This window comes from Nymphalis io, chromosome Z (genome assembly GCF_905147045.1).
Source record: "Nymphalis io chromosome Z, ilAglIoxx1.1, whole genome shotgun sequence".
NCBI lineage: Eukaryota > Metazoa > Arthropoda > Insecta > Lepidoptera > Nymphalidae > Nymphalis > Nymphalis io.
Window position 1 is genome coordinate 1,864,084 of NC_065918.1, and position 19,197 is coordinate 1,883,280.

A 19,197-nucleotide genomic window follows, 5' to 3' on the forward strand; every position below is an offset into this window, starting at 1 on the left:
AATACTCGAGTAGATATTAAAATCGAAAAATATAATAAGAAATGCAACAGCATGTTTTTTCAGTCCACTAATAGTTATTATATTGCGGTTCTATTTGAAAAAAAATATATTTCATTAGTCGCACTTTGTGTACAGCCGCGCATGGCTGGGAACCTGCCACCCAATCAGTAATACCGCCAATATTTTTTGTGTTTTAATAGTTCGAAAGCCCGAATAATTGGAAGCAAAAGTGACATATAGATAGAATAGATAGATAGATTGGCGATTCGTACGGTTGGCAGTGCCTTAAGATGGATCGTATATCTTTCAGTAGTTGTCTTTGGGCGAAAATGACAATTTACGACCATTATATTAGAGGAAAATAGAGTTTACAATAAAAAATGAAATAAAAGAAAGAAAAAATGATATAATGGATTACATCTTGAGAAACGTAATACTCATTTACGACAAGACTGTCTACCAGCTTGAAAGTATCGAGAGTTCTTTTTTCCAATGACCTAAAAAAAGTTTTCAACTGAACTGTTACATAATATAAGCGGACACATTTTATTAGAATTAAAGCTTTTAGCACTATTGGATTTTATCGTGAATAAATATTTAGCTGAATAACACAGTGTGCGAGTACGATAATACGTACATTAAAATTTACTGATAATTCCGATAATCTGATCTGTGAACTCTCACATCATAAATTATTCTTTATAAGAACAAAATAACTTCAGAAACCATAATAGTAACTAAGTAAATTTTATAAATGTATTTAAGTTTACTGGTGGTAGAGGTTTGTGCAAGCTCATCCGGGTAGGTACCACCCACTCATCAGATATTCTACAGCAAAACAGCTTTCGTACTAATATAGGAAGCATATAGTTGCTAATTAAATTAATATTATAATTTTGGAAGGAGGTATTAAGTGATGATGAACTTTTGACCGATGTCGGTCACGGTGCCTATATTGGGAATACGGCTACATGTGCGCAAACACAGGATTCCGTCACGGGTGTATCCCTTGTAACCAACGTTCTCCTGCGCCCTCGCCAAAAATCAATGACTTTCCAAGGAGCGGGAGTTTTAACACTACCAACTTCTAAACTTTATTGGCACCACCCATTGGGACTTGAACCCAGGATCTCGAGATCTACAGTCTTATAAGCAAGCCAACTATATAATTAAAATGCATTTGATTAGGTATTTACATATATAGAAAGAAAATATGAACAATGTTCAATTCAGTTACAGTTAGGTTTTTTGGCCGAAGCCGAGATGGCCCTGTGGTAAGAACGCGTGAATCTTAACCGATGATCGTGGGTTCAAACCCGGGCAAGCACCACTGAATTTTCATGTGCTTAATTTGTGATTATAATTCATCTCGTGCTTTACGGTGAAGGAAAACATCGTGAGGAAACCTGCATGTGTCTAATTTCACTGAAGTTCTGCCACATGTGAATTCTACCAACCCGCATTGGAGCAGCGTGGTGGAATAAGCTCCAAACCTTCTCCTCAAAAAGAGGAGAGGAGGCCTTTAGCCCAGCAGTGGGACATTCACAGGCTGTTACGGTTACGGTAGGTTTTTTTACACATTTGAAGCGCTGTTATTGCATTAAAACAGCGTGTTGGTTTTTAATTTACTGGATTAAATCGATTCGATACTTTTTACTCCGCTCTTGTACTTTAAGTCATATATTTCTAATTTTCATATAAATTTCATGTTTCGTTTCTATGTTAGTTATGTTAGTATTTTTTGTATAATGATGTTTGTAAAGCTTACGTTTTAATAACGTGAGATAAATATGCTCTAGCTCGTAAAGACGTACATTCATCATTCAGATAACCTCGTACCCTCGATATTTGGGGATTAACCTTCAGCCGGCTAACTTGAATCACTGATGAATGACTTTTTTGCGTGCTATATCAGTTAAGATACGCCAACGAAGGTAGAAATAAGGATTTGTATAGAAATCTTATAATTTAAAAACAAAAATATACATAAATTTGTATGACAATATTTGTAAGCTTTCTTTTTATCGATTGATATTGTTTTTATTGAAATATATTTTTTATTTAAATCAAATGAAATCTATTTGTGAAATATGAAATTCAATGATTTTACGACTACTTTTGAATCGTCAAACACTACCATCAGCTTGGAATGTGAATTCAACCGAGCAGAACCAGCAAGAAACTCAGTAGCTACGTGGTTTCTAAATGAGGTAACAGATACAGAGTACTTTGTTAAAAAAGCCTAATATTTAAGACTATTTATAGTAAAAAAGTTTAAACTAGTCGAATAGTAGGTCAGGTATAAATTTGAGAATTTATTAAAAAATAATTTACAACTCTAAAAACATCGAAATTCCAAAGCGAAAACTTGAAACGTATTGTATTTAATTGTCTTACTTTTTTCATAGTTAATATTGCTACGTATATATATAACATAAACTGTAATGTAACTGTCGTAATACCTTTTCAATACTAAGTTGTAAATATTTAGCGAGAATGAGTCATATTTTTGAATAATACAGATTCTCGTATTGACGTTATATCGTGTAATATCTTAAATGAATTAAAAACAGTTTTACTTACCTCGAGCATAGTCATCAAATGTTTCAAGTATTCCGCCTCCGTATAAACAAGTTCATTAATACCAGCTTGTCTTATTCTTTCCTTTTCTGTTAAATCTACACAATAAAAAAATGGTGTGTTGTGATTTGTCAAAATTTGGACCTCTATAATAAATTATTTAGAATATTTTCGCATGGGAAGCCAATGAGTTAAAAATGTTACTTTTTCATCTTACTAATATTATAAATGTCGTAAGCCGATCGCAGAGAAATTGATCAATAATAAAAAATAATTTAGCTTTAATGTCAAGTCAATTTAATCTTAAGTGAAGGATAATTTATATGGTTTTATTTATATTCTTTATTTTCTAAAATTAGTTTCGTTTAGGAGTGAGTGAAGAATTCACAGAGAATACGAAATATTTACAGCGCCGTGAAATTAAGAAATTCTATATCCTTAAATGTAGGTACATAATTAACGTACGTATATTTTAATCAGCATCGTATTTATCACATATTATAATCATACTATTATTTTATCACAATGAATTGATATAGAACTTCACATGATAATTTATAGTTTCAGGACACATGAAGGCTAAATATTATTATAATCATATATATTTCTGTAACTTTATAATAATACAGAAATATATATATATATATATATATATATATATATATATATCATTTAACATAACTTAGGTACACTCGAATATCGTTAGGTACACTCATAACTGGAATAGTTACGAATAAAAGTAGTATTAATTATCGATTTATAATGCTTCATCAAAAATCAATGGCTTACTAAAATCAATTCTATCATTTAAGTTTTCCTTTATATCTATCAATTTTAGATTATCTTATATAATATACGTTACTTTGAAACTAAATAAAAACGGACTAATTTTGTTCTAACATTGTCCCGACGTTCGTTAAAGATTCCCTTAATTTTATGGGCTATCTACTATTTGCTGCGTCGTAAAATCATCGTAAGGAATTTTCTAGGTCGAAGCACCAGTTGCAATATTATTTATTTTTAAATATATTAAATAAACATTTCAATGTTCTCGGTAACAATTTGTGGTTGTTTGCAAATGGTATCGATAGTTAATTAATAAAATTACGTTTAAAAATCATACTCGTTCAGATTGAAATTATCATTTTAATCGACTGTGATTATCCCAGTAAGTTAATTTTGCCTTAGTGTTTGTTTAAACAATTATTATTCACTATGAATATAAAATTCAACATAACATAGTAAAAACATTAATACATTGTATTGCTGAGTCTCTGTTTGTACTTGAGTCTTTGTTTGTAATTACAGGTACAAAGGAGGTATGTCTTATAACACACGGGTGGCGGCGCATTATGGTTGTAAACAAGTTACATGATTAGTTTCAGCAGGCTGTGGGCAAAGGCTACAAAAAATAATTACCATCAGAAATTTGTTTTTATATTTTTTATAACAATTAAAAAAAGATAAATGAAAAAACAGGCCTTAATTATTGAAAAATATATCAAACAATACATTGATGGATGTAAGTGAATGGTATTGAAAACAAAATATATTATTCGAATCATTAATAGTTTTGCACTTTAAGTTGACATATTATTTTATCTATGTCAATATATCGCTGCAATAACAATGTTACAAAAATATCAGATTATTGTTGACTGATATTTTAACATAAATATCTTGAGAAATGTTAATGATGAACAAACAATGTCATAAAAAGATGAAAGGTTCGGGCAGCAATTAGAAGGATTTGCTTCTATTATACTTTGTAAAAGTGAGACAAAGTGAAAGAAATATTTCATTAGATTAAAGGTATCTGAAGCTATTTAATTTCTTTTCTCTTATAGCTTCATTGTTACTAAATTTGCCAGCGTAATGTCTTTAATTAAGACCATAATTCCCTGTTATTGTCGACATAAATCATCGACAGAACTTTAACAATTAATGTTTCTTTGCGTGATGCCTTGAAATTGATATTGTACATACTTTACGTACTACGTAGCAATGTTTTTTTTGTGATTTTATGTATAGCCAGTTCACATGAAAGCCGAGATGGCCTAGTGGTTAGAACGCGTGAATCTTAACCGACGATCGTGGGTTCAAAACCCGGGCAAGCACCACTGAATTATCATGTGCTTAATTTGTGATTATAATTCATCTCGTGCTTGACGGTGAAGGAAAACATCGTGAGGAAACCTGCATGTGTCTAATTTCATTGAAATTAGACATGTGTATTCCACCAACCCGCATTGGAGCAGCGTGGTGGAATAAGCTCCAAACCCTCTCCTCAAAAGGGAGAGGAGGCCTTAGCTCAGCAGTGGGACATTCACAGGCTGTTACTGTTACTGTTACAGTTCACATGACCAAAGATCTAATTAGGTAATTTCTCGACATAAAACTCACTAACTTTTTAGTGACCGAAATCGTACTAATTTATAACAATTACGATATGTTCCCGATTCTATTCTGAAAGCCCCAGGAAATATTATTATATAATAAAGCTATGAGTAGTAAGAAATTATTAAATTATAGCACTTTTTTAGAACTGTCTCCACCCGCAGTTACAAGATTTAATTAACGGTAAGAGGCGTCGTACTGACCGCTAATTAATATCTTTGCCGGGTCAATTTAATTCTATATTATCAGCCTATTTATTTTTTGCCTTTTTATACCTTTAATATATAAATCTTTGCCAAATATTGATTTAATGATATTGACTCATAGCTTCAGAAAAAACACTCAACTTCTTAATCTACCCTCGCACCCTTTAAGTCCGTTCTTATTGAAAGATGTAGTACAAAGAATATACCAGCTCAAATTTTATATTTGTATGTTTTGTCGTTCCGGATATAATACCATCTGCTCAATTTCCTAATCCCTAGAAAGTTGTAATTCGTAAAACATGTGTACTGAAGCTGTACTGAAGTAGCATAACTGATATGCTAGCTTTATGAATCTTCTCGTACCAGGTGTCACTTAATTACTAATTCCGTTCAATAATTCCACCTTTCAGGAGTTTATTTTCATGAAATTTGTTTTTATTTCTGATCACGGCACGATATAACCTTTAAAACCCTTGCAATGAGCATATAAGTATGTACAATATTACTAGTAAGTAGAAAGCAAATCAAATCAACACTCTGGCCAAGTGATTTCAAGGGCGCAATTAATTTCTTTCAATCTATTATATCTGTTATAAAAAAGGTAAAATATTAGTAAAAAAGATAAAAGGTAATATATATTCTGAATTATTATTAAATAGAAAAATCATGAACCCAGAGGTCTTAAAGTCAAACGCCATCAATAAATATATAAATTGATTTTGCGTATGTTAATGTTATAAGGAGATTTTTTGAGGAGTATATATAAGAATTGGTTGCACTTTGGTCTGCCCATAAGCTTTAAATTTGATTTTAATTTTGATACGTAATGCCATTGGTCATTTAAAAAGGCGCAAGTTGTAATACCCTTAGTTGAGCAGCTTTACAAAAGGAGTTAACGTAGTGACCTTACGATGGATTTTATGACGTCCTAGAAGGCGTAAAATTCCAACCTTCACTATAATTAAAGCATCAACTTGTTCGATATCGCTGCGTTATCAGCACGTTTCATGGTTGACTTATAAAGTAAACATCGGTATAAATTTAAAAATAGAAATAGTCATCAAATTATACGAAACTTTATCTGTAATAGTGTGCTATGTATTTTTTATTTATTTATTTTCATGTCAACAAATGTTCACGTTTCTTATACGATTTGTTTCTTACATTCATTTACTTTTAGATTAATAAAAATTGAAGAAATTAATTACTATGTGGTTTTTAGCTTTTCTGAACTTGGCAGTTTTTATTTCAAAATATTAAATGATGCAAGATTATTTCAAAGTAGATTTGTTAACTGCCACTATAATAGATCAAAATTCAGTCAAATGTCAGTATTGTTTATTTTTTTCATTTTTATAGTATAGGTAGGCGGACGAGCATGTGGGCTACCTGATGGTAAGTGGTCACCAACGCCTTTAGACATTGGCAATAAGAAATGTTAACCATCGCTTACATCGCCCATATGATACCAACCTTGGGAACTAAGATGTTATGTCTTTTGTAATTACAGGAATTACACTGGCTTCTTCACCCTTCAAACCAGAACACAAGAATACCAAGTACTACAAGTAGTTTTGCGCAAAGCCTAAATTTCTGAGCTTGCACAAAGCCAGTAAATTCATGTCATAGCAGATTCTTCGTTACTATGTTTGTGTTTTTGCGATTAGTTTCTAATAATTTTGAGCCCCGCTTATCTCTACGGATAGAGCGATAGATACCATCTATCACTTGATAACGTTACTTATAACACTGGACTCTGAATTGCATTACGTTTCGGGTTATTTAGTGAAGCATTAACATAAGCATTTGCATCAACCACTGAATTGCCATCGAATTTACTTTTCCTATGTTTTATTTGACACTGAACATCGTGATTCTGTCTTGGAAGCTATTTTAGATTGTAGGTTTTAGATCTTGTAGGGAACAGGGCTATTAGTTGTTGTTGTCAACATATTTATAACAATTGAAGAATATTAAAATAATGTAACAAAAGGTAAATATTTTTTGAAAGCCGCAATTGTAAAATATTAGACTTATATTTAGGCTTGAATTTGTTTTCTCTAATAAATAAATATTTATTTATCAATCAATCAACAGCCAATCGTTGTCCACTGCTGAACATAGGCCTCTCCCAAGGTGCGCCAAAGCTCCCTGTCCTCCGCCTTCCGCATCCAGTTGGTGCCCGCCACCTTCTTAAGGTCGTCGGTCCACCTGGCTGGAGGGCGCCCTACGCTGCGCTTGCCGATTCGCGGTCTCCACTCTAGGACTCGTCTGCTCCAACGGCCATCGGTCCTACGACATACGTGACCAGCCCACTGCCACTTCAGCCTGCTAATTTTGCAAGCTATGTCGGTGACTCCGGTTCTTTTCCGGATAATCTCATTTCTGATCTTATCCTTCAAAGATACTCCGAGCATAGCTCGCTCCATAGCACGCTGAGCGACTTTGAATTTGTGGACTAGTCCCGCAGTTAGTGTCCACGTTTCGGCACCGTATGTCATGGCAGGTAAGACGCATTGGTTGAAGACTTTCGTCTTCAAACATTGCGGTATAGACGACTTGAGGACTTGACGAAGGTTGCCAAATGCTGCCCATCCCAAGCGAATTCTTCGATCGGCTTCCTTCTCGAAGTTGTTCCTACCGACTTGTATTATCTGTCCTAGGTAGGTATATTCACTAACAACTTCGAGAGGTTTCCCCTCGACGTATATCAGTCCCGGCACGACATGCCTATTGAACATGACCTTGGTCTTGTCCAAGTTCATACCGAGACCGACACACCGGGAAGACTCGCCTAGGCTACGCAGCATTTCGGTGAGTTGTTCCAGCGACTCTGCTATGATGACGATATCGTCGGCAAATCGAAGGTGTGAGATGTATTCGCCGTTTACATTGACTCCATACCTAGTCCAATCCAGCGTTTTGAAAACGTCTTCCAACGCGTCGGTGAACAGTTTCGGGGATATTACATCCCCCTGTCTCACCCCTCTGCGCAGTTGGATCGCCTTCGTCTTACAGTCCTGGATGTGGACAGTCATTGTAGCGGCGTTGTACAGACATCTCAGTACCTCGATATATCTCCAATCGATATGACATCTCTGCAATGAGTCCAGCACTGCCCAGGTTTCGATGGAGTCGAAGGCTTTCTCGTAGTCCACAAATGCCATACACAGCGGCTGATTGTACTCTTCGGTCTTCTGCACAATCTGCCGAACAGTATGGATGTGGTCCACGGTGCTGTAGCCTGATCGAAAGCTGGCTTGCTCTGGGGGCTGGAACTCGTCAAGTCGTCTGGCGAGACGGTTCGTGACGACTCTTGAGAACAGCTTATACACGTGACTCAGGAGGGAGATTGGTCTGTGGTTTTTCAAGAGGGTTTTATCACCTTTCTTGAAAAACAGTACCACCTCACTCCCGCTCCACGTTTCCGGGGTCTTGCCATGTTGGATGACGGAATTAAAGAGGCTTGCTAGCTCTTTCAGGACCGGAGTCCCGCCTGCCTTAAGCAACTCTGTTGTGATTCCGTCATCTCCCGGAGATTTGTTGTTTTTAAGCTGTTCTAGAGCCGCCCTAATCTCTCCTTGGTCAACGACCGGGAGCTCCTCGGAGTAATGGCGCATAAGAGGGGCGCGCTGGTCATCAATACTGATTCCCATGGGTTTATCCGATCTTGAAGAGAACAACTGCCCATAAAACCTCTCTACTTCTCCGATAATCTCAGGCCTAGAGGTAACGACCCCACCATTTTCAGTTTTAAGTTTTGTCAGACGCGGCCTCCCAAACTTGCGAGCGAACACTATCGATCCCCGATTTTGCTCAATCGCAGCCTTGATGGCACGGGTATTGGAGCGTCGGAGATCGCGTCGCGTCAGCGTTTTTATTGTTCGGTTTAAGGCCTTATCTGACAAAAACGATGGTAGTTCTCGTCGTTTTCTCATGAGCTCGAGTGTCTCAGCAGAGAGTTTTGGTGCGTTGTCTCTTCTCTGTGGCGGAAAACACTTGCGGGATGTGTTTTGCAGTATTTTGACCAGCGTGTCGGTTCTCTCATCAATGCTGCTTATGGTTTCCAACGCGGTGAATTGATTTTGAAGTTCCATTTGGAACTTTTCGGAGCCTTGAGCAGCTTGGAGCATGGTAGGTCGGAGAGTAGACCTCATCATTCTCGATCTTTCGGCTTTTAAGTTGATATTTAGAGTGCCTCGAACCAAGCCGTGATCACTTCCGGTATTAAACCTGTTGATCACTGAAACATCTCTAAATATGTGCCTTTTATTCGAAATGATAAAGTCTATCTCGTTCCTTGTCACGTTATCGGGGCTTCGCCAGGTCCACCTCCTCTGAGGCTTCTTTTGAAAGAAAGAATTCATCAAAAAAGCCCCTGCGCTTCGAGAAAGTTTACCAGCATTTGCCCCCTGTGATTTCTGCAGCCCAAGCCGTAAGGTCCGACTTTCGATTCACCGCTATCTTGTACTCCCACTTTAGCATTAAAGTCTCCCATAACAACATTGTAGTGGGCCTTCGAAGTGTCGTTGAGGGCCTTTGCGATGTCCTCGTACATCGCTTCGACCACATCATCAGAGTATGTCGAAGTTGGCGCATATACCTGTACGACCTGCAGGGAGTACCTGTCGGAAAGTTTTAGGACAAGGTACGCTACCCGGTTCGACACACTACTGATTTCCACAATGCTGCTAATGAGATCCTTTTTGACTAGAAAACCGACACCACCCTGGGAGAGGTTATCACCTTCGCGGAAGTAGAGTAAGTTACCGGACTCTAGAGTTATCGTGTCCTCCCCCTGTCTTCGGACTTCAGATAACCCCAGTTTATATGACTTAACTCTACTTCTAATTCGGCGAGGTGATGGTCCAGCCTCATCGAGCGTCCATTATACGTTGCCATGTTCAGTCGTTTTATACGGTAGCCTGCCGTGAACCGGTGATTCTTAGCACCCCCTGCCCTGCCGATACCGCGACCGCTACCTTGGTCGGGCCTAGCGGGCTTGCCGGTAACTGGGGGCCTTTTTTTGGGCGCATCTGCCATTAAGGGAGGGGTTTGCCCATACTCGCCGCGCTGGGCAGGCGTGTTGGCGAGCGCAGTAGGGGGGTAAGATGTTTATGGGAGGGGGGACGCTGCTGCCCATCCCCCCTTTTCCCCGTCCCTCAGTCGCCTCTTACGACACCCACGGGATGAGATTGGGGGAGTACTATTCTAAGCCGGTACTCCACGGCCAATTATATTTATATATACTCACGGTATATTTATTTATACTCTTTTGTTTTTTTTCGTTTTTCTATAACAACAAATATAACCAAAAAAATTAACTGTAACATTATATTATTAAATTCACAACTGTTCACTATTTTAAAGCGTCTTAAGTTTTAATAGCAAAATTTATACACTTATTGCCAGCGATGTGATTTAAAAGGTTTAAGGCTTTAATGAATTATGAAAATCTTTACGTCTGTTCTGTTGTAATGCCAAATTATTTGAGTATTTTATTTATAGCAAGTTAATGTGCTAATATTATAATATTCACGAATAAAAAATACCAAAGATCATGGAGTGCATTATATTCGATAACTATTATACGCCCATACAGAAATTGCTCATGTCCTTTTCAATTCAGGCTTAAATGTCAGCGAATACATTTAACAAGCGCTCTGTCATCGGCAGATTCTTAAAATAGATTATTTGAATTCTATGTGGATAGTAGTAGTAGTTAGATAAATAATGTCGTCAAAACTAACTAAGATCTCATTGTGAAAGTTATTAAGAGATTTCACGGTATTTTACTTTATGTTTAAGTTAAATAAAATGAAAGACACTTAAATAAGGTAAGGTGAGATCCTGTATAAGAATTTATTTATTTTAAACGTCAACGTATATTAATTTATTTTTCTTTAACAGAACATATTTTGTTTTTATGAAACTACAAAAAAAGCCGTAATATGTAAAATGTTTTAGCAATATATGAAGGTATGCGTTGGTAGTAATAATAGTCTAATAGGTAGGTAGTTTGATACTTAGTAAGCCGACGTAACTGTGATGGAACTGTTTCAAAGTTTCCCATACGTCGCTGCGAATAGGAAAATATTAAAGTGAAACAACGCTACAACGAGGACTGTCGTTGAAAGTTTTATATTTCGATATGGATCGGTGAGAAATTTTATAAAGATTTACATCATGTTTGAGATACATTGTATATTAATAGAAACGAATACCGCAACCTATATAACTACATATGTACATATTTTGTTAGGGTTAAGTAAGTGACAGTATTGACAAAATCTTAGTGTCTTTTGCCAAATTTTGGATTAAATGTCGCTCAAACTGTAATTTGCCTTTAATAGCTTACATAATTTGAATATTAGCAAAGTAGTTGAATAGTTTTATACTTAATACGCGTGACATATTATAGTACATGTGAGTACACAAATACAAGTACCAAATTGTCTTAATTCGACAGGACGGCAAATCGGACTTGACTGGATAGAGTCTAAATTTTGGCTTAATACAATATTTAAAATTTTCTAATTAGGTTTTTCACAAAGTTATTCGTTGCTCAAATCGAGCTGTCCAACCAGACCTGGAAGTATTGTTGTGGTTGAATTAAGTAGTAAGTGTATGGGACAATATTTACTCGCCAACTAAGAAATATACGCTCCACGATATTTTTTGGAGACCTACCTAATTATTTTTTAGCTTTTAGTGGACTGGACTATCTGCATCATTATTATTTTTCTTTTTTTTTAAAATAAAACCGTTTTTAACATAAACCTCTTTTATTTTCAAGTTTTTATATTCTTTTTTATATTCTATCACTTAATAATTCTCATTCTATCAGTTGTGTAGTGCCTCATTATTAAAAGTTTTCTTCCCTGACAATTTGTTGCAGTCTAACTCCTCAATACATAATCCTTTCAAACACTATTCGACTCAGTGTCACGTAAAATTGACCTTCCTCAAACAATCTCGAACCTAGATACACAACTTTACTGGAAAATATATGGCTTTAAAACAACAAGATGTGCACAATTTTTGAGGAGAAAACACTAACGACATGTCATTATTGTCCACCCTATTATACATTCATTTATCATATTATTCCAAATTAACGAAGTTCTTCATTTTGATGAAATGCCTAGAAATCAGTTTTTATGTATAAATTGATAAAACTCTATAATCCACTAACCAACCAAGCTCCAACTAACCAACCAAACAAACTTTGTTCTATTTTTCAAGTTATTTTATTTGATTACATTAAAGGGGTGTTGAAAACGGAATATGTAATCCGCCATTTTGTACCAGCGGCCATCTTAGATTAGATTTTCTTCCTGAATTACTGTATTCTACTACATATATTGAGGGGGTCGTGAGAAAATATACAATGATACTGAACATATTGAATTGTATTGTTATCAGTGTAAATGTTAGATCAATCGGTCAAGAGGAAGGGGGTAAAAATTCGATTAATAATTTTGACCCATACTCCAAAAACAAACAGATTAAGCCAAATAAACCCGTTTGTTTAAAAAGTATAGAGAGCCAGATAACCAGCTGCTAAGAAACTTAGTGTAACAGGATTAACGTTGTACATGAACAGTTGCTTCACGTGGTTTTACCTGAATAAAATGTTATTACGTATGTATACGTAATGACGTAGCCCCAATACTTTCTTCTCAAAAAGAAGAGGAGGCCTTAGTAGTAGCATATTTCCAGGCTTTTATTTTTTCTTTATTTTTATGTACCTAGTATATAATATTAAAAATTAATGGGCAATTCAACACAAGTTTATATTTTCAAACCGGAAACTTGAGCATGTTCAAAAAAAAAAAAAACATCGGCTTCGGCTTATAATATTAGAATAGAGGGGTCCAATTTGTGACAAAAATATTTAGTTAATAAGCTTTCTATAACACTACTTTTCAGTTGTCTTTTTTGCCTAATCATGTGTTTTGTTTTAATAGTAAATTTATAGTAAGCACTTACCTTTCACATTGTAAAATTGTTGGTAGTTCAGCTCCTTGGATGCCCATAGGAGGTACGCGAAAGCTTCTTCGGGAACAGGCTCGATGTCAAATCCTTGTAAAGTAGGCACGCCGTGCTTGGTGTACTCCTCCAAAATACCCGCCACCTCAAGGCGCGCCTGGGAACATTCCAATAATTTTAGTTGTTTTTCCCAAATAAGTATATTTCATTCTTAAATAATAAAAAAAAAACAGGTAAGCGATCACTTCTACAAACAAAACATTATCGTAGTGTAAGAAATTTAAATCACTCCTCGAACTATTCATAAGTCACCAAGTGTTATATTTAGTATCCTATGATTTTTGTGCATTTAATAACGCTGGCTCTCTAAACCTTTATATGATTATAGCAACACAAAGTATTTAGTGGAAGGTAATCTCCATGCATTTCACATTTCGCTTATATTTTACTATTCTTACTTGGTAACTTTGCCTTAACTTGGCGCTTCGCTTGGTACTAAATTATATGCCAACTCATCACTCGACCTAAATTACACTTAATAGCACGGTAAGAACTAAATTTTATGTAAGTTAATTTAGCTTCCTCTCGAGATAACTTTACCTCCTATTAATTAAAAAAAAATCGGGAAAAGGCGTCGAATAAATATATGCTTGCTTGTACATTTCAATAACGTTTATATAAGTATTGAATACACAAATAAGTATAGATACATATGAGCTATATTCTCCTAGACAAATTTATTATGAAAAATAGTTAAAAAAAATTGGTATACAGTTTTTTTTTATAGAATAGGAAGGCAGACGAGAATATGGGCCACGTGATGGTAAGAATGTTAACCACCGCTAACATCACCAATGCGCCACCAACCTAGGGAACTAAGATGTTATGTCCCTTGTGCCTGTAATTACACTGGTTCACTTACCGGAAACCGGAACACAACAATACCAAGTACTGCTGTTTTGCGGTAGAATATCTGATGAGTGGGTGGTACTTACCCAAACCAGCTTGCACAAAGCTCTACCACCAGTAATTTTGAATTTGTAAGACATTTGTCATTTCCCTGCAGCAATAAGACGCTGAAAATTCAGTTGGTACCTTTCATATATTTACTAGTAAAAGTAAAAGTATTTACGACCAGCGCCTCGCCCAGAGTTCGTACGGGTTGGTAGATATTACAATTATCTTGGTAGATATTATTATTATCTACTAAGAATAAATATATACTAATATATTATACTAGTTAGAGATTCGTACTATAAAAATGTAATACATCAATAGTTTTTGCAGCGCACTCCAAACAATGACTTTTATAGGAAAACCCTAAATAACTTGGGTTACATTATTGCAATTTTCGTAGGAACTCTATTTTGAAAATAAAATATGGCCTATGTTATTAGCTGAAAATATAGATTTTTGAAGGTGAAATGTTTTTTAAATCGATTAAGTAGTTTCCGTTAGTAATGGATAAAATCAAAATTTTATCCATTACAAGGAAACAAATTAAAATTTTACCTCTATATACATTATATAATATTAGTATAAGTATAAATGAGATAAAGTGTATAAAAATGTAGTTAAAGAATTTGTGATTAAAGAAAAATAAAAACAAGTAAAATTTAAAAATATTCATAATTAAATATGGAGTAAATAAACAAAAACATAAAAGGTTCAGTGATATATATGATCAATCATGATCCGATATGGTCAATGGCCGTGTCTAGAACTCGTTAGTTTTAGCTGAACTGGTTCAACACGGATCAGCACTGCTGAGCTTTCATGAGGCATTTACAGGCTCTTACTATATTGTACAGAAGGATGTATAATATGATACCTCATTTATGGCGAGTTCACAAAGCTGTTATCTAATATTCAGACAAGATATTATGTTAAGGATATCGAGTGTCAATATTATTATGGTCACTGTATTATATAGCTTGAGATATTACTAAATCACCATTCAATAGGTGATTCGTACCTATGTTGCTCGACAAAGTATTAGGTATAAGCGTTATTATTTTAGTAAAATTTAATAATCAAATCAACAAAAGTTGATAAAATATTATTCTAAATATAAATCTGATCAGACAGTTCTAGTCGCTTTCGATTTATAAATTCGACTCTGATAAACGCCCTATAATAAGAAGTTTGAATGTTTGTTTTGTGTTACTTTAAGTCGGGCACGAAGAAGTTAATATACGTTCAAGTTTCACCTAAGCAACTGGGGGCAATTAACCGCAAATAACCTTACAGAATTTTTAAACAAAATTCGCTGGCCTTTACTTGGCATTTGTTGTCTTGAGTTGCATAACCTTTATCGAACCACTTTTACCATTACCATCATTAGTACTTAGAAACATTGAAAATTCCTACTTATATCACAAACATTAAAAGCCTTTTAATACCAGAAATTGTGGAAAGACTTTTTGGGTTTTTGAAATTTTAATTATAAAGAACAAATAACTGTTTATTCTTATATTTAATAAATTTACTAAATATAAATATTTGTAACTAATTTTGTTCACCTTCGCGTACCTATTTGTTCCCATAGATTTTGCCAAAATGTTCTTGATGTTGAAATATCTAAATTAAGACTTACATATAGTTGATTTATCATTCTGAAACGATAATGGATTTTATATAATCAATAAGTAAGTGTAATTATTCTTTTGAATAAATGACTTGAATTAGACTTTGACTTTGAAAGCAATAAAAACTTCCTAAACTATGAATTCCTTATTTTGGTTCAACGGTGTTGGTGTATAAGGTTTAACTTCAAGGGTTAACCATCATGAATATTTACGGCTTTACCTATAAATGGCAAAGTGGCTATTTTAACAATGCTGTGACAAGAAAGAGAAAAGTCAGTGTTTAACTAAACACCCCCTAAGAAAATTTTCAAAGTACGGGTATTAATATTTTAATAATAATACGTTGAAACGAAACAAAATTAAAACAGTTCATTATATTAAGCGTTATAACATGTTTTTTTTTATAATTTATTTTATGAAGGCTCTGTCGATCGGCTGATTTAAGATGTCCCTGTGATTAGATTGTCTCAGGGCTAAAACACATACAAACGACACGATATCGCGTTGTGGTACGATGCACGCCATTGAACAATACAAACCTGCGGCACATTTGATGTTCGATAATCAAAACGCACGATGTTAATACTGTTGTTGATCAATTATTATCAGCCCTTATAGAAAAGTGTGCTGCGCGGGTACAAAATATAGTGACGTCGGACATCGTCTTTTGATTTAATGCGATGTACATTGTAGATTTCAACTATGCGATATCGTTGTACAACGTCGTATCGTATCGATATCGTATCGTTAAGAGATAATTTAAAATACCAATTACGCGAGAAATTTTATTAATGTTCGGCCAATAGATCACAAGAATTATTATTAATTTATTTCCAGAACTATATTATTAATAATAAATAATAATTATTTATTATGATTCTCATTCATTTTCGAACGAATTATTCTCACGTTTAGAGGAACCTACATATACATTCTTTTACTTTAAAGTTAAGTAGTGAACTTTCTAGAATATAATTCTCTAGTTACCATTTTATCTCAAAATTCTCAAAATATTTAATTATCAAGGAAATATTTTTGAAGCCAACACATTCAAGTAGCGGAAATCGAAATATCGGAAAAATGTAAGCCATTTTATACCCTAAACAAAGCCCCTAAGGCTTTGCATTAACATACTAGAAATGTTTATTAGTTAGATAAATATTTCGCAGCATTTCTTGTACTGGATTGGGGGAAAATTAATTATTATTTAATTCCGTTACTTACTAACACAAAACTACCAATTAATATTTGCAACTCATAACATTAAATATTCGGTGGCAAGTCTTCACGTTACGTCTTCAGTTTCACGTCTTCAATTGTCCCGGATTGATTTCCGAGTAGAAAGTCCACTAGTGCTTGCACACATTGAGAATTGAGCAGTATCATAGCTCCTGCGTTAGTTAGTCTCTCATACTAGTCTCTGTTAATGGCCTTAGTGGATGAAAAATATGCTGAAATCATCATGAGGATGATGGTTATAATATAAGTTTACTAAACGTGTTTTGCTTTATTCAATTTCAAATTGTATGAAGAGTGTGTGACAAATGTCGACTTATATAATCAGGAATAACATAATTTAAAAGAATTTACTAAAGGAAATTTCTTACGTAATTTATTTATTCGATGTTTGTTAGTTTTATTGAAGACTTTTGCGCTTCCAATATTCAGCTTAAAGGGCAAACGTGTCATTCTTAAAAATTTGCATTAAAAACTAAACAGCAAACTGAAAGTTGAATAAAGCTTTTTCTAAAATTATAAAAATATTTTACGTATAGTATAAGTTTCAAGTAAAAGAAGTTGCAAAAAATCAGCTTCTTTAAATTGACAAATGAAGTACAGACAAATAAGTACCAGAATTATTGAGTGCAAGATAATAAAAATAAACTCAATACGTCATGTTGTGGTAGTTGATTGAAACCAAAGTAACCCATTTTGGTTTCAATTATAATAATGAAATGAATGGAAAATGCACGAAGAAATCAATCGATATCATACTACGATTGCTAAAAGAAAGAATTGCCTAACTGCTTCGATCATCAAGTTAGCGCATGGAGCGCAGTTTAGTTACCTTTTCATGATGCACATTGCCATGTTCGACATGTGTTCTTCGAAATGCTTGCCAGCTATAAAGAGTAAATGACGCGCGTACCTTATGCGCGAGCTATTTTATTGCTCAGCTTTCTCTTCCCTTCAAACAATAGGTTTTTGCGGGGGGATTAGGGTCTGAGGTATACATTTCTGGCAGGTGGCCGGGATTAAGATGAACTCTCTGCTTTGGGTACGAAGTAGCCTTAGAGCCTAGGGTTGACTCAACTACAGTACTGCTTAAGTGCGCGAAGCACCGCACGGTAGGGATTAGAACCCTTCCGAATCGTGCAAAGGACATCTATATACCGAGAAAAACCCAAATACACTATAAATTGCACAATATAACTGTGCTATAGTGCATAAGAAAACTATTTACGAAGAATTATTTCCAGAATAAACTTTGAAAAAGACATTCGCTATTAATTAAAAAATATTGACAAGTGTTGCGCTGTCGTGCGATATGGGATATACATATATATATGGATATAGTTATATATATATACTGATATAATTAGAATATTGACAATATTTTCACTACTAATGTTGATAATCTCGGAAATGTTCTTAAACGTTTTTAAACGAATAGCCTGTAAATGTCACACACAGAAGTTATAAACACTAAAATAGCACATGTAATCTCAGTGGTGTACATCAGTTTGGACACATAATCTTCGTTTAAGATTCACATGTTCTAACCACTGGCCCAGATCGGCTACACGACAATGCAATGACTGTTGATGATTTAATGACTGTTTTTTTTACCTAACACATGAGATAGCAATACAAAAGTTTTGTCAAGTAAATTTAGCTGACAGATTATAAAAAAGTAAAAAGGAAGGTAGCGATGATATAAAATGAAAATATATCTCGGAGAAGGTTTTATATTTTGTACGCTTGAGGTCGAATTACTCGCACCCGCGGCTCGAACTTTATTTAACATCTTAAGGCATCATCAAGAGCCGCCAATTACCTCAGCCTACATCTTCGGTCGAGTTTGACCACACTACTATGTGAAGCAACATTTAGGAAAGCCGTTTATTTTTATGACGCGTTATAACAAAAATAACTAATATACAAACCTTTATATCGATGTTATAAATATATATACTTTATTTTATGATATATTATTTATATTATATACATTATTTTATAATAATGCTATATTTTCTATATTATAATTATTTTGTATTGTTTATAATAATTTATTACTGGTAATTAATTGCATACATTATAATTATGTATTTAACATACCACAGTCAATTTTAGAGTCTAAATATTGATAAATATGTATCTTGAAACAATAATAATTTTTAATAAAATTAAAATCTTCGTGAAACTGCAAGAAA

The 19,197-nt window shown here is 34.4% G+C and overlaps 1 protein-coding gene across 3 annotated transcripts in view; it reads right to left on the reverse strand.

Moving 5' to 3' along the window:
- LOC126780664 (uncharacterized) overlaps window positions 1–19,197 on the reverse strand; it is a 57,730-nt gene that overhangs the window by 16,472 nt on the left and 22,061 nt on the right. For all 3 annotated transcript variants that reach the window (XM_050505292.1, XM_050505291.1, XM_050505293.1), the window contains exons 5-6: window positions 13,176–13,332; window positions 2,584–2,678 (exon numbers count right to left, since the gene is read on the reverse strand). In XM_050505292.1, the coding sequence (XP_050361249.1) occupies window positions 2,584–2,678; window positions 13,176–13,332 (252 nt within the window). The remainder of the gene's footprint in view (window positions 1–2,583; window positions 2,679–13,175; window positions 13,333–19,197) is intronic.